The following is a 16,999-nucleotide window of genomic DNA, read 5'->3' as shown; positions in this document are numbered from 1 at the left end:
TTGGAGAGGAGTCAACAAGGCCTATGATGAAAGGTACATAATTCCTACTGTGAAACAAAGGCACAGAAAACTTGGTCAAAATTGATGGCAAGATGAATGCAGTAGCTTATCAAAAGCATACTGGAGGAACATTTGCATTCATCAGCCAGGGAGCTGGGCATGGGACGTACTTGGAAATTCCAACATGACAATGATCCAAAAAACAAGGCCAAGTCTACCTGTCATTGGCTACAGCAGAATAAAGTGAAGGTTCTGGAGTGGCCAATTTAGTCTCCTGACCTCAATATCATTGAGCCACTCTGGGGAGAACTCAAACGTGCAGTTCATGCAAGACAGCTCAAGCATTTACTGGAGGCTTTTTGTCAAGAGGAATGAGCAGCTTTACCATCTGAAAAGATAAAGAGCCTCATCCACAAATACCATAAAAGACTTCCAGCTGTCATTGATGTTAAATGGCTCAATACATGGTATTAAGAACTGGGGTATGTAAACTTTTAAACAGGGTCATTTGAGTAGTTTCTGTTGTGTTAATGATTTAAAAAGAGTAAACGTAGTTGACTGATAATAAATGGCTTAAGCCAAACACTAACCATGAGTGAAAGAAAAGTTTTTGTGTAATTATTCATATTTTATGAAAAATGGCCAAGAAATCATAAATTCAGCCAGGGTATGTAAACTTATGAGCACAACTGTACCTATGTGGATGGAGCATCAGACCAGTGCTGCAGCTGTCCCCCGCCATCTCTGCACTGAGAACACCGCCGATGGCTCAGTTTTCACAGATCCCAGAGAGGAGAGCTGCTGACTGTCAGTCAATGTCTCTCCTCTCTGCTTCTCCTCGCTCATTGTAGTGCTGAGCTGTGAAGGCGAAGAGTGGCCGTCTCGGTATCCCAGAGAAGCAGGAGTTAATGGAGAAAAAAGAAGAACTAGCAGCATTCTTGGAACAAGAGGCAAAATGTGCTTTCCATATAGTTGTGAAGGAAAGGTACCAATGGGGGAACAAACCAAGGCAATGGTTGGCAAAAGCAGTGAGTAAAAAAAAATGCTTCCTTTATTCCAAAAATGTAAAATGATAAAAAGGAAATAGTGAACTAACCCCCAGAGTTAGCCAAGGTATTCTACTCATATCACCGTCAGCTGTATAATGTTAGACAGAAAGAGGAAGGTAGTGGGGTAGAAAGGATGGCTCTGTAGTACAGGAATACCTCCAGGGACTAGACCTCCCAACGGTGCCTAATGATGAATTAGAACAATTAGAGGGCCTGATTGTGTATATTTAGATACTTATTTCGCCACATTTGTGTGAATCACATACCTTCGAGGTGGTAGGGAATTTAGCACTTTAGTCCCTTAAAGGGGAAATATTGATTTTAGCGCAACACTATTATTTTAGCTGCCAAAAAATATTAGTCCCCAAACTTTGTGAATATTTTAATGTGCTTGGGGGGGGGGGGGGGGTGAACCTCTGGGAAGAGCCATTGATGGCCTATATAACTGTAATTTTGAAGGAAGGAAAGGACCCTGCGCCTCCTACGAGCTATAGACCAGTTTCACTGTTAAATATGGATATAAAGATCTTTGCCAAAATAATGGCAGAAAGGCTAAGACCGTTGTTGCCAAGATGGATCTACAATGACCAGATAGGATTTGTGATGGGTCGGGAGGGAAGGGATAACTGTCTTAAATCACTATTTTTGATCCACAAAGCAAAGAAGACAGAGATCCTGGTCATACTTCTGTCGATAGATGCTGAAAGGGCCTTCAACTGGGTAGACTGGGGCTTCATGCTAGAAACCTTAAGACATTTAGGTATGGGCGATAGGATGATGCTATGGATCTCTGCATTCTACCATCATCCAACGGCAAAAATCTGGAGAATTACCGCCCCTTTGAATTATTCAACGGCACCAGGCAGGGATGTCCCCACTCTCCTTTACTTTTTGTAATAGCCTTGGAACCTCTGCTGGCTGCAATTCATAAAAAATACAGACATTAAGGTGGGTGAGAATAGCTGACAAGGAGTATAATTTGGCTGTACTGTATTGAATGTACTCTTTTATATCTCCAACCCTAGATTAACTTTGCCGATTGTGTTAGAGAAACTAGATCGGTATAGGAAGATGTCAAACTTTAAAATTAATACAGCAAAATCAGAGATCTTGAACATGACAACCACAAAGAGAGAACAACAGGCTATATAACCTAAATTCCCCTTTGTATGGCACAAGGAGTTTACAGCATCCCCAACGACCTTGTACAAGGCCAACTATATTCCATTCTTAAATAAGATTAAAGAGCAGTTGAGCATTTTGAGATATAGACTCCTTTCGCATTTTGAGATATAGACTCCTTTCATGGCTAGGAAGAATAAATATGTTAAAAATGAATATCCGTCCTAAGTTAATATACAGTATACCTTTCAAATGATGCCAATTACCATACTCCAGGACTATTTTAGAAAACTGAGATCTATTGGAATAAAATATGTATGGCAACATAAACGACCATGGATCTCTTATGCCATGTTGGCAAAGGGGAAGAAGAATGGGGGTCTATCAGTAGGGATAGGCCGAACGGACCCCTGTTTGGTTCGCACCAGAACTTTTGAACACCGTGAAAGTTAGGACCCAAATAAAACGAACCCCATTAAAGTCAATGGGACCCGAATGTCAAAAATCAAAAGGACCCATTTTGAAGGCTTATATGCAAGTAATTGGGCATACAATGGCTATAGGGGTCCGGGTCCTGCCCTGAGGGACATGTATTAATAAATTTTTTTGTGAAAAACATCATTTTTAGGTTTAGATTTCTTAAGTAAAAGCATAAAAATGAAAAAATCCTTCCAATATAGTGCCTGGGAGATCCCCTTAGTCTACCTGTAAAGTGGCAGATCTGTACCATGTCTAGAATCTGCTGCAGCGATAATTGAATTTATAAAGCCCAAAAAAATGACATTTTCCCTGCAAGCTGCCTTTATTTTGCGCAGCAATAGCTGGGGAGCCAGTGTGTATGATGAGACCACAATGTAGTGCACTGGGAACAAGTTTAGAGATTTTTTGGATACATTCTGGTGTCACTTTGACTTTGGATAAAAGTAACATCTGTGTTAAAATTGGTCTTTAGGTGTCAGTGGCACCTTCCCACCGTAAGCCTAAAGAGGTACTCTTGATGAAAGCAAGAATTGGCCTTGCTGTAAAAAATGTCAATAATATGCACTTGTCAAACAGGTGCAGAAAAATTGGTCTTTGGGTGTCGGTGGCTCATTCCCACTGTAAACCTATAGAGGTACTCTTGATAAAAGCAAGAATTGCCTTGCTGTAAAAAATTGCAATAATATGCACCTGTCAAACAGGTGAAGAAAAATTGGTCTTTGGGTGTTGGTGGTGTCTTTTCACCGTAACCCTATAGAGGTGATGAAAGCAAGAATTGGCCTTGCTATAAAAAATTGCATCATCATTACCACTGGAGACAACTTGGAAATACGCTGTGGCTGGGAGAGCATGAATGCCAATTTGTCTACCAGTGTTCTCCCCTCTCTCTAGGCTCATTTTCCTGTCATCCTCAACCTCAGAACCAACATCTGAATCCAGTAATGGCTGGGCATCATCAAGGAGCAAGTGGCTGATGCTGTGGTCAAATAACTCAGCTGACTCCTCCATGGCTGATGTAGGGGCTATGGCAGGAATATATGTGGACAAGGAGGCAGGTTTATCCACTCTGGCAACTGCAGGGGACTGCATACATGTCTCTGCTTGCATGACAGAGAATGAGGAGGATGAGGAAGGTTTAGTAAGGTTTTAAGTAACTCCTCTGCATGCTGTGGCTGGATAGCATGGGCAAACTCACTAAACAGAGGAAATTATGCCCTGCCTGAGGACTGACCACCACGTCCACCTTTGCCTATGGACACATTTGTTGCTGGTCCCCTTTCAATGGAAAGGGAATATCTGCCTCTCCTTGTTGTCCTCCCAGACATTATTGGGAGGGAAAGGGTGGTGCTTATAAGCAAATGTAAAGAAGAAGTAGAAATCTGTACGTATATGCACTTTAATCAATGTAAAGTGGTGTTTGGTGCACTTTAATTTTAGTACTCACACTACACAGACACACTCCACTGATACACTATAATATACTGCAATATAATGTGTCAAACATTCAGTGACACACAGAACTATATGGCATTAAACTTGCAGTAACACACACAGAAGCAAATGGCCTTAAACTTGCAGTAACGCACACAGAAGTAAATGGTGTTAAACTGGCAGTAACGCACACAGAATTATATGAAGTTAAACTGGCAGTAACACACACAAAACTATATTTAGTGTTAAACTGACAGTAATGCACACAGAAGTAAATGGTGTTAAACTTGCAGTAACACACAAAACTATATGGTGTTAAACTGGCAGTAATTTGTAGTTTAAAAAGTATTATCAGGCCATTTCAACCATTTAAAAGCTTTTATATGGTGGTGCCGTCATATGAGATTAGGCAAGAGTATGGTATTTTTTTCTACCTCCTAACTACCGTAGACTAGTAGATGCAAATTAAGAAAACACAAAACCCAACTAACAGAATGTTATGACAGTAAAGCTCTTCCATTTTGAAAAAACCTATACGTATATACAATATCCCACAAAAGTGAGTACACCCCTCACATTTTGGTAAATATTTTTTTATATCTTTTCATATGACAACACCGAAGAAATTACACTTTGCTACAATGTAAAGTAGTGATTGTACAGCTTGTACAACAGTGTCAATTTGCTGTCCCTAAAAATAACTCAACACACTACTGTCTAAACCGCTGGATACAAAAGTGAGTACTCCCCTAAGGGAAAATGTTCAAATTGGGCCCAATTAGCCATTTTCCCTCCCTGGTGTCATGTGACTCGTTAGTGTTACAAGGCCTCAAGTGTGAATGGGGAGCAGGTGTGTTAAATTTGGTGGTATCACTCTAATGCCCCATACACATGGTCGGACATTCCGACCACAAAATCCGTCAGATTTTTTCCGATGGATTTTGGTCGAAACTTGTGTTGCATACACACGTTTGCACAAAGTTGTCAAACATGTACGTCGGAACTATAAACGAGCTAGTAGCCAATAGCTTTCGTCTCTTCGTTTATTCTGAGCATGCGTGGCACTTTGTCCGTCAGAATGGTCTACACACGATCGGAAATTAATGCGATGGGATTTTGTTGTTGGAAAATTTTAGATCCTGCTCTCGAGCTTTGTGCATCGGAAAATCCAACTGAAAATGTCCAATGGGGCCCACACACGGTCAGATTTTCCGACAACATGATCCGATTGCACATTTTCCAATGGAAAATCTGACCGTATGTATCGGGAATAACTCTCTCATACTGGTTACTGGAAGTTAAACATTGCACCTCATGGCAAAGAACTCTCTGAGGATCTGAAAAAAAAGAAATTGTTGCTCTATATAAGGATGGCCTACGCTATAAGAAGATTGCCAATACCCTGAAACTGAGCTGCAGCATGGTGGCTAAGACCATACAGCAGTTTAACAGAACAGGTTTCGCTCAGAACAGGCCTCACCCTGGTTGACCAAAGAAGTTGAGTGCACGTGCTCAGCATCATATCCAGAGGTTGTCTTTGACATAATATGGACGTATGAATGCTGCCAGCATTGCTGCAAAGGTTGAAGGGATGGGGGGCCAGCCTGTCAGTGCTCAGACCATACATGCACACTGCATCAAATTGGTCTGCATGGCTGTCGTCCCAGAAGGAAGCCTCTTCTAAAGATGGTGCACAAGAAAGCCTGCAAATCGTTTGCTGAAGACAAGCAGACTAAGGACATGGATTACTGGAACCATGTACTGTGGTCTGATGAGACCAAAATAAACTTATTTGGTTCAGATGGTGTCAAGTGTGTGTGGCGTTAACCGGTTCATGAGTACAAAGACAAGTGTGTCTTGCCTACAATCAAACATGGTGGTGGGAGTGTCATGGTCTGGGGCTGCATGAGTAATGCCAGCACTGGGGAGCTACAGTTCATTGAGGGAAACATGATAGACTGGCCAATCATGTCTCCAGACCTAATCCTACTGAGCATCTGTGGGGCATCCTCAAATGGAAGGTAGAGGAGCGCAAGGTCTCTAACATCCACCAGCTCCATGATGGCGTCATGGAGGAGTGAAAGAGGACTCAACTGGCAGCCTGTGAAGCTCTGGTGAACTCTATGCCCAAGATGGTTAAGGCAGTGCTGGAAAATAATGGTGGACACACAAAATATTGACACTTTGGGCCCAATTTGGACATTTTTACTTAGGGGTGTACTCACTTTTTTTGCAAGCGGTTTAGACATTAATGACTGCGTGTTGAGTTATTATGAGGGGACAGAAAATTTACACTGTTATACAAGCTGTACACTCACTACTTTACATTGTAACAAAGTTTAATTTCTTCAGTGTTGTCACATGAAAAGATGTAATAAAATATTTACAAAAATGTGAGGGGTGTACTCACTTTTGTGAGATACTGTATACACACTCACTTACTGTGCCTATTGTTATTATGGCACATGTCTTTTTCGTGTAATCTCTAGCAACACCCCTTTAACTTCTTTGTTTCTCAAAGTGTAGATGAGAGGGTTGAGCATTGGAGTCACAACACTATAGAACAAGGTAGCCATTTTGTCCTGATTGGCCACATGAATGTCTCCTGGTCTCATGTACATGAAAATGATTGTACCATAAAATAAGGTGACCACGGTTATGTGAGAGGCACACGTGGAAAAAGCCTTCTTCCGTCCCACTGATGTATTGATCTTAAGAATACTGTTGATAATGTAGCCATAAGTAATAATAATGAGGAAAAATGGGCCCATTACCACCAACATAGCACAGAAGAAAATGATGGTCTTGTTAAGAGAAGCATCTGTGCAGGATAGCTCTAGTACAGATGGTACTTCACAGAAGAAATGGTTAATGACATTTGGGCCACAGAATGACAGTCGCAATGCAAACAATGTGTGTATTAATGAGTTTATAAGGCCTCCAATCCAACAGCCACTTGCCATTTTAATGCATAAGCTTGAATGCATAATGGTGGTATAGTGTAAAGGGCTGCATATAGCCACATAGCGATCATAAGCCATTGCTAAGAGAAGGTAGCATTCTGAACCTCCTAAACAGAGGTGTATAAACAGTTGTGTGAAACAACCATGAAATGATATACTTTTCTTGAATGACAAAAGGTTTATGAGCATTTTAGGAACTATACTGGAGGTGTACCATATGTCCAAAAATGATAAGTTACTCAAGAAGAAATACATGGGTGTATGGAGCCGGGGGCTTATCCTGCTGATAAAAATAATAAGGACATTACCCTTAAGTGATATAACATAACTGATAAGAAATATCACAAATAAAACAATCTGCATGCCCGGGCGTCTGGTCAACCCCAGAAGAATGAATTCCTCAACTTCTGTGCAGTTCCACGTAATCATTCCCATAAAGAATGTCTGGAGATAGAATTATGTTGTGAAATGTCATGATATTCAGGCTTATGAATAAAGAGTACTCTAGCTGATTGACTTAACGTGTCTGGTAGCCTTCCAACAACTTGGAAATCTGAAAGGTTGGACCGTTTTTCTCTGAGATTCCAGATTTGACTTACTTTTTTTATGGCAGTTAAATATATAATTATACATCAAACAGATGTGCCACCTGACCTGCTGAAGAATCTGGATGTGGGTATGGTCTTGAAGAGGAATCTCTCTTCTCTCGGATTTCCATGTTATAAAAAACCTGACAGGTGACAATCCAATACAGAAATAAGAAATCCGTTTTAGAATGAATGTAATTTTCAAACTGTACTATAAAAGCTGTGATACTAATATTTCTAGCTTAGAGAGCAATTTCTGCTGCCTGGCTGTTATGCTGATCCTTCAGTACTTTTTAGAGCCATCGACCTGGAAATCGTTTGCAGACCAGGAAAGTCATATCTTCATATTTACTCTGTGTTAGTGGGTAAAAGTTAGAAAGCAAAATGATCATCAAAAGAGTCACAGAACTAGCAATGGCAGCCTCCATGTTTCTCTCAAGAATAGTTTTCTTTCAAATTTAAAGAAGATTTGCAGGTATGGATATTTTATACATAGTTGCAATGATCCAGCTTGAACCAATGTAACTATGTATATACCATATCTGGGTGATGCCACCGGAAGCTGAAAATCAATAAAGCAGACAAAGCTTCTCCAATGATCTCAACTTGCATCTGGGTCCTGTGATGAGCAGCCATTGTGAACACAGGAGTTCGGCCTCACAGTACAGGCGCCATTCAGAGAATGCCTTGCATCTGCTAAATGAATGCAAAGCATTTTGTGATTGCACAAGGTGGAGAATATGATGTCATACTTACATCTTAATGGCTTCCGTGCCGAGTGGCCGACCTCCCGTTTTTTCAGTAAGCAGGAGTGCAGGACCCCAAAGCAGGTGGAGATCACTTAGGTAGTGCTGTCTACTTCATTGATTTCCAGCTTCCAGGGGCATCGACCAGAGATGGAATATACAGTGCCTTGAAAAAGTATTCATATCCCTTGAAATTTTCCACATTTTGTCATGTTACAAATGAAAAATGTAAATGTATTTTATTGGGATTTTATGTGATAAACCAACACAAAGTGGCAAATAATTGTGAAGTGGAAGGAAAATGATAAATGGATTTAAATTTTTTTTACAAATAAATATGTGAAAAGTGTGGCGTGTACTATATTTGTATTCAACCCCCCAAGTCAATACTTTGTAGAACTGCCTTTTGCAGCAAGTCTTTTTGGGGATGTCTCTACCAGCACATCTAGCGCGTCAGTTTAGGTGGACGGCCATGTCTTGGTAGGTTTGCAGGTGTGCCATACTCTTTTCATTTTCAGATGATAGCTTGGGATATTTTTTATAACCTAACCCTGCTTTAAACATCTCCACAACTGTCTGACCTGTCTGGTGCGTTCCTTGGCCTTTATGATGCTGTTTGTTCACTAAAGTTCTCTAACAAGCTTCTGAGGGCTTCACAGAGCAGCTGTATTTATACTGAGATTAAATTACACACAAGTTGACTCTATTTAATAATTAGGTGACTTCTGAAGGCAATTGGTTCCACTAGATTAGTGATGGCGAACCTTGGCACTCCAGATGTTTTGGAACTACATTTCCCATGATGCTCAACTACACTGCAGAGTGCATGAGCATCATGGGAAATGTAGTTACAAAACATCTGGGGTGCCAAGGTTTGCCATCACTGCACTAGATTTTAGTTAGGGGTATCAAAGTAAAGGGGACTGGATACAAATGCACGCAATACTTTTCACATATTTATTCGTAAAAAAAAATGAAAAACATTTATCATCTTTCCTCCACTTCACAATTATGTGCCACTTTGTGTTGGTTTATCCCATAAAATCCCAATAAAATACATTTAAATTTTTTGGTTGCAACATGACAAAATGTGGAAAATTTCAAGAGGTATGAATACTTTTCGTGCAGCGGAGCGATCCCGATGCGCTCATGTCATCCGGATACAGCGCATCTCCGATCAGCAGGAGGGCTCTGTGATTGGCCCTCCTGATCACATGACGGCCGTGTCCAATCACAGCCATCATGTGATGTAAACACAGAGCCGGTTGCTAGGCAATCGGCTCTCCTCTCCTCATACGGAAGTTGTCGGTGAGGAGAGGAGAGCAGATTGCTGCAGCCGGCTGGTTATGAGCATTTTTTTACAGTTTTTACTCACTGATCACCAACCTAGTGTAAACACACATGTAAAACACACAGTGTAAACACACATGTCCCCGCACAATGTCCCCAAACACACATGTACCCCACATATGTCCCACTAAAATCACATGTCCCAATGATTATCTGCACACATATGTCCGTGATCACCTGCACACATCTGTACATGATCATTTGCGTACATATGTTCGTGATCACACAAACCAATTATTATACACTTAACGGAATTTTTTTTAACAAAAACATGTAGCAGAATACATTTTGGCTTAAATTTATGACAACATTCAATTTTATTGGATTTCTTTTAAAATAGAAAGAAGAAAATATTGTTTTTGTTCCAAATTTCCGCTTTTATCACTTATAGCGCAAAAACAATAAAAAACTGAGTCGTGAATAAACACCACCAAAATAAAGCTCTATTTGTGATGATAATGATAAAAATTGCATTTGGGTACAGCGTAGCATGACCACACAATTGTCATTGAAAGTGTGACAGCGCTGAAAGCTGAAAAATGGTAAGGAAGGGGGCGAAAGTGCCCAGTATTGATGGGGTTAAAGTATATGTAAACCTTCCCCTTAAACAACCCATTCAGTTTAAAATAGAAATGAAAGGCAAAACATTTTTGTATACATATACAAAATCTTAATAAATACATTTTCCCCTTTTTATCCTGGAAGCTGCTGCCTTGTGTGAATGATAGAGACACACACCTGAATTATCCTCACACATGGATTATCCAGAACCCCTTACCTATTGTCATTATTTTGGGGAGATCATTTGAGGGCTTTACTTGTGTCTAATGACTTTACTTATCCATCATGCCATACCATCAAGGTGTGTGATTGGTCCCAAATGTATTCTGCAGCAGGACAATGACCCCAAACATACAGCCAATGTCATTAAAGGGATTATAAAGTGATTTTTTTTTTTTTTTAAATAAACATGTTATACTTACCTCCACTGTGCAGCTCGTTTTGCACGGAGTGGCCCCGAACTTGCTCTTCTGGGGTCCCTCGGCGGCTGTCTCAGCTTCCTCCTGCAGGTGCTTCTCATGTTCATGCGAGCTCCCTCGCATGGTGAGAAGCACCTGCGGGCGCGCTCCCGTGATACAGCCGGCGGCTATAGCCGCTCACTGTATCACACGGCCCCGCCCCCCGGTGCTCCGTGTCAGTGGATGTGATTGACAGCAGCGCGAGCCAATGGCTGCGCTGCTTTCCATCCATCCACTCGAGCCATTCAGGACGTCGGGGGACGAGCGCAGGACTTTCGAGGGGTGAGGTAAGTAAAACGGGGGGACTGGGGGCGCAGGCACTGTCAGATGTTTTTTCACCTTAATGCATAGAATGCATTAAGGTGAAAAAACATTTACCTTTACAACCCCTTTAAAGAGGAACTGCTGTCTGCTCACATAATTTGTAATATACCATCTTTGCCATTCTGAAGCTTCCCTCCAAACACTATGCATATAATTTTATATATACTGTGATTTTGTACTTGCCAAATATACAGCAGAAATCTCCCTCCACTTTAACTGGCTGCATCCACTTTAACTGTGGGCAGCTGAAGCTGCTGCCTGTTCACTTCCTGGATTTACACAGACACACAAAGGCACACCTCCAGCTCTGCGGCATGTGCAGAGTGCCTAGGCTCTGTACTATTTCAGCAGATGGATTAGGGACAGTGGAAAAAGGGGACGATCAGAAAAGACAGGATCAAACAGCCTTTTTACACAATGCAGAGGATTAACCCTGCCAGGACTATTGGGGTTAAAAAGAATTAATTCCCAAGAACTTTTATATTGTATATTTTTCATATACAGTATCTCACAAAAGTGAGTACACCCCTCAAATTTTGGTAAATATTTTATTACATCTTTTCATGTGACAACACTGAAGAAATTACACTTTGCTACAATGTACAGTAGTGAGTGTACAGCTTGTATAACAGTGTAAATTTGCTGTCCCCTCAAAATAACTCAACGCACAGCCATTAATGTCTAAACCACTGGCAACAAAAGTGAGTATACCCCTAAGTGAAAATGTCCAAATTGGGCCCAATTAGTCATTTTCCCTCCCCGGTGTCATGTGACTCAATAGTGTTATAAGGTCTCCGGTGGGAATGGGGAGCAGGTGTGTTAAATTTGGTTTTATCGCTCTCACTCTCTCATGCTGGTCACTGGAAGTTCAACATGGCGCCTCATGACAAAAAACTCTCTGAGGATCTGAAAAAATAGAATTGTTGCTCTACATAAAGATGATGAATGAGAAAGCCTGCAAACAGTTTGTTTTGAGAAGAAGTCACAAGTTTTAAAGCCAACACCTAGTTGTTTATGTAAGTCCGTGCAGCCACGGAAAGCAAAGGACTAATGCCGCGTACACATGATCAGACTGTTTTCGACGGACTTGGTCCGGCGGACCTCAGATGCAAAGTCTGTCGGATTGTCCGCTGGACCAAGTCTGTCGAAAAAGTCTGATCGTGTGTATGTGGCATTAGTCATTTACTGGACTTTCAAACGAACGGACTTGGCCACACACGATCACTCCGGATTCAAACGTGATGACGTAGAATAAGGAAGTTCATAGCCAGTAGCCAATAGCTGCCCTAGCGTCAGTTTTAGTCCGTCGGACTAGCACACAGACAACCGGATTTTTCGACTGGACTCGAGTCCGTCGGAAAGATTTGAAGCTAATTTTATTTCTAGGTCTGCCGGACTTTTGGGAAGAGAAAGTCCAAGTCTAAATTTACAAAGTTATTATTCAAGTATTGAAATATGGTATTTTGTAATAAGAGCTTGTGTGGAAATGGGATTATCATCTGTATCATCATATATCTTTGATGTTTAAAAGTATATCAATATTTGTATTATCACCAAATATACCTGATATTATTTTACACTGAATTTTTAGTTAATAAAAATATATTTTTAGCATATCATTGTTATTACTTGCAGAAATCTCCCTCCACTGAGTCTGGCTGCAACCATTTTAACTGTGGGCAGCTGAAGCTGCTGCTTGTTCACTGCCTGGATTTACACAGACGTACACCTCCAGCTCTGCAGCCCTGTAGCTTTTATTGGCCCTCTTATGACTCATCCCCCTCACTTCCTGGCAAACTCTCAGGAGAGTGGGAGAGAGAGAGAGAGCTGTGCATGATGTCATAAGCCTAGGCCAGTGATGACGAACCTTGGCACCCTAGATGTTTTGGAACTACATTTCCTATGATGCTCAACTACACTGCAGAGTATCATGGGAAATGTAGTTCCATAACATCTGGAGTGCCAAGGTTCACCATTACTGGCCTAGGCTAAACACCAGAAAAGAAAGAGGAAGTGGGCTGTATAAGGTATTTACTGGCAAAAAGTTCAAGTTCAAAATTAAAACAAGGGCAGAAGGTTTATTAGATGGAAAGACTGAAGGTCCACTTTGAGAACTATCTTCAGTGTAAAGAAGAACAAGGAGTCCTAGAAGTCATGATTTGGCCCCCGCAGAGCCCTGAGCTCAACACCATGGAGTCTGTCTGGGATTACATGAAGAGACAAAAGGATTTGAGGCAGCCTACGTCCACAGAAGCCCTGGTTCTCCAAGGTGTTTGGAACAACCTACCTGCAGAGTTCCTTCAAAAACTGTGTGCAAGTGTATCTAAACAAATTGATTCTGTTTTGAAGACAAAAGTTGGTCACATCAAATATTGGTTTACTTTGTATTTCTCTTCTGTTCATTTACTTTCCATTTTGTTAATTGATAAAAAATAAACTATTAACACTTCTATTTCTGAAAGCAATCTTAGTTTATAGGATTTAATCACACCTGCCTAAGATTTCTCACACCTCTGTATATATATATATATATATATATATATATATATATATATATATATATATATATAATGTAATGCATTATAACAATAATATGCTTAAAACGAAGTAATTCTTTATATGCATGCAGTTGACTTTTATTATGAGAGCAGTATATTTCAAATTGCAAATAGGGAAACTGAAAAGACCTGATCCATATGTATATACTTACAAATAAAGGTGTCAGATCCCAGATTATTCCATTTCCATCTTTTGATTATCAGGTTTTTTTTTAACAGGCTCCTTTTCAGATTTGGCGTTTACATGTTTAAAACAGTTTTTTTTGCTAGAAAATTACTTAGAACCCTCAAACATTATATTTAGTTTTTTTTCTAATACCCTAGAGAATAAAATGGAGGTCATTGCAATACTTTTTTTCACACCGTATTTGCGCAGCGATCTTACAAGCGCACTTTTTTGGAAAAAATTCTCATTTTTGAATAAAAAAATAAGACAACAGTAAAATTAGCCCAATTTTTTTTTATATTGTGAAAGATAATATTATGCCGAGTTGCCCCGCTTGTGGAATGGCGTTCAACTTTTACCCTCAAAAAATCTCCATAAGCGACATTTAAAAAATTCTACTTGCATGTTTTGCTTTACAGAGGAGGTCTAGGGCTAGAATTATTGCTCTACTGATTGCGGCGATATCTCACATGTGTGGCTTCTGTGCGCAAGCTCGTCGGGACGGGGGGGGTTTAAAAATTTATTTATATTTTCTTATTTATTTTACTTGATTTTATTTATTTTTACACTTTAAAAAAAAAAAAAAATTAATGGATCACTTTTATTCCTATTACAAGAAATGTAAACATCCCTTGTAATAGAAAAAAGCATGACAGGTCCTCTTAAATATGAGATCTAGGGTCAAAAAGTCCTCAGATCTCATATTTGGACTTAAATGCAATAAAAAATTTTAAAAAAATGTCACTTTAAAAAATGACATTGAAAAAATATACTTTTAAGGGGTATGGGCGGAAGTGACGTTTTGACGTCGCTTCCGCCCTCCTATGGTATAGAGACGAGCGGGGGCCATCTTAGCCTCACTCGTCTCCATACCCAGCTAGGAAGCGGACCCAATTGCCTCCGCCGTTACCAATGGCTCCGGTAAGCGGCAGAGGGCGCAGGAGAACGGCGGGAGGGGAGGTGGCACCTCTCCCGCCACCGATAACGGTGATCTCGCGGACCCGCCACGGAGACCACCGTTATCGTACACAGGACAGCCTATTGTGGCAGCAGCTGCTGCCGTTACGGAGATATTCCTCTTCAAAAAAATTACGTATATTTACATTAAGTGGTTAAAATGAACAATTCGATTGCGAGAAGATGAGATTCTATTTTAAAAATTTCAAAATTGTAAATTACAAATGCATGCATTCTACAAAGTTTGCTCATATTATGGCTTACCTTAAATTATCCTATCCTAAAACCTCTATATGTCTAATAAATGCCGCAATTACCAACACATTTAGACTCCATTCTCCGTTGTTATTAAAGGCTCCTAGGTACTGAATTCAGAGATTCAGAGATCATTTATAGACATGTGTCTACATGCTACAACTAGTAAGATTTTATTAGTCCCCAATGACTGTTTTTCATGTAACTGATAAACTTTTTTCCATAGGGAATTATATCTTAAAATACATACAGGAAACTAAATTTAAAGTGGTTCTAAAAGTCTAACTTTCTTACCGTAATGCATCCCCTGCATTAACCACTTGCCTGCTGGATATTTTTACCCCCTTCCTGCACAGGCCAATTTTCAGCTTTCAATGTTGTCCCAGTTTAAATGACAAAAACGCGGTCATGCAACATTGCATCCATATTACATTTTTAGCATTTTTTCCAACAAATAGATAATGTATAATCTTAAAAATCCTTTTTAACTTTTTGCTAAACATCCTTCACTGATGTGCACTGATGAGGCTGCACTGATGGGCACTGATGTGCACTGATGACACAGCACTGATGGGCACTGATGAGGCAGCACTGGTGGGAACTGATGAGGGGGCACTGATGAGGTTGCACTGATAGGTGGTATTAATAGGCAGCACTGATAGTTGACACCGATGGGCACTAATAGGCAGCACTGATGTACATTGATAGGTGGCTTTGATAGATGGCACTGATGAGCAGCTCCTGATGGACACTGATTGTCACCACTGATGGGCACTGATTAGCACTGATAGGCAGGATTGGTTGACACTGTTGGGGCTGCGCTGATTATCAGGACACTGATGATCAGTGCCCTAATCCTCAGTGTAAATGTCCCCTTTCACACTTATCGTGGTCGACAAGTGGTTAAGGTAAAGAACACCCTACTAACTACCCCCCCCGCCCCCAACCACTTACCTGATTCCTCTCACCAATCCAGTGCTGTCCCGGGTACAGCACTGCTCTCCTCTTTCCCTGGTCTCACAGAAGACGCTGGCATCAGTGGGATCTATGGCCTTTAACAGAACATAGGCCTAAAAGAGAATGTACCGTGACATATACAACCCATCAGTAATTATATTTGAATAGTTCTGTCACTGCTGTTACATGCAATCCATTTTTGGATAGGGAAGGGTTGGGCTGTATTTGTTCCCTCCAGGGTGATTTCACTTCCTCTTCTGGTGTCAATTGACTGGGCATGAGCAAAACGGAAAGTTTCCCCTCTGCCACAACAAAAATTTGCACATTTCTCCATCAATGGGGAGGAATAAAAAAAGACAGTTTGGGCTTTTCTAAATGCACATTGAGCACAGCATCAGCTGTCACTGATATGGCTTTGTTGGTAAAGCCAGTTTCAGAATTCTAACCCCGTGGTTGTCATGTTCCCTGTATTGCCTTTTTTACTATATGATCATGTTTTTACTTAACATTTTTTACTTTGTATTCACTGATTTTATGCCAATAAACAGCTACCTTTATATTTTCATCTACACTATGGGAAGCTATTTTTCTTTTTTGTCTAGTATGTGATCCCCTGCACGAGTTTGGCCTCGTTTGTCATCCGTTTTTTTTTTTGGTTGGACTCGGTTCTTCTTTTCCATTCCGTTTGGACCTTTGATGAATTTGAATTGCGTGGATGATACAGATCACTCCTTCATTGACCAGAGGACCCACAGCACTTTCAGTGGAGGATAGACCTGCGGGGATTCATCGATCCATACATGCATGTATGACCTAGTGTATATACACAGGTCCGGTGGTTCCGGTAAGAGTACCCATCTTTTTTACCTACCTAGATGTCACTGATGTGATATGTCTCCAAGACTACTTTCTGGTTCTTACACCGTGTGAAACACCACATTTTGTGTCCTATGTGGACTCCAAGGACTATTTGATTTACTTAATATTTGAACTTTATTAGTTTCTTCTTCTTCTCAAGGTTTCATACTTCATGTG

The 16,999-nt window shown here is 40.5% G+C and overlaps 1 protein-coding gene across 1 annotated transcript; it reads right to left on the bottom strand.

Moving 5' to 3' along the window:
* Positions 1-6,538: 6,538 nt before the first annotated feature.
* On the bottom strand, positions 6,539-7,960 carry LOC143964367 (olfactory receptor 2B8-like). The gene has a single exon (XM_077474083.1). The coding sequence runs from the start codon at positions 7,478-7,480 to the stop codon at positions 6,539-6,541; it is 942 nt and encodes a 313-aa protein (XP_077330209.1). The 5' UTR covers positions 7,481-7,960.
* Positions 7,961-16,999: the final 9,039 nt, after the last annotated feature.

Source organism: Lithobates pipiens, unplaced genomic scaffold, assembly GCF_037356315.1.
Source record: "Lithobates pipiens isolate NorthernLeopardFrog02 unplaced genomic scaffold, aLitPip1_a1.2 Scaffold_8, whole genome shotgun sequence".
Classification (NCBI taxonomy): Eukaryota; Metazoa; Chordata; class Amphibia; order Anura; family Ranidae; genus Lithobates; species Lithobates pipiens.
This window is presented reverse-complemented; position numbering and strand designations above follow the sequence as displayed.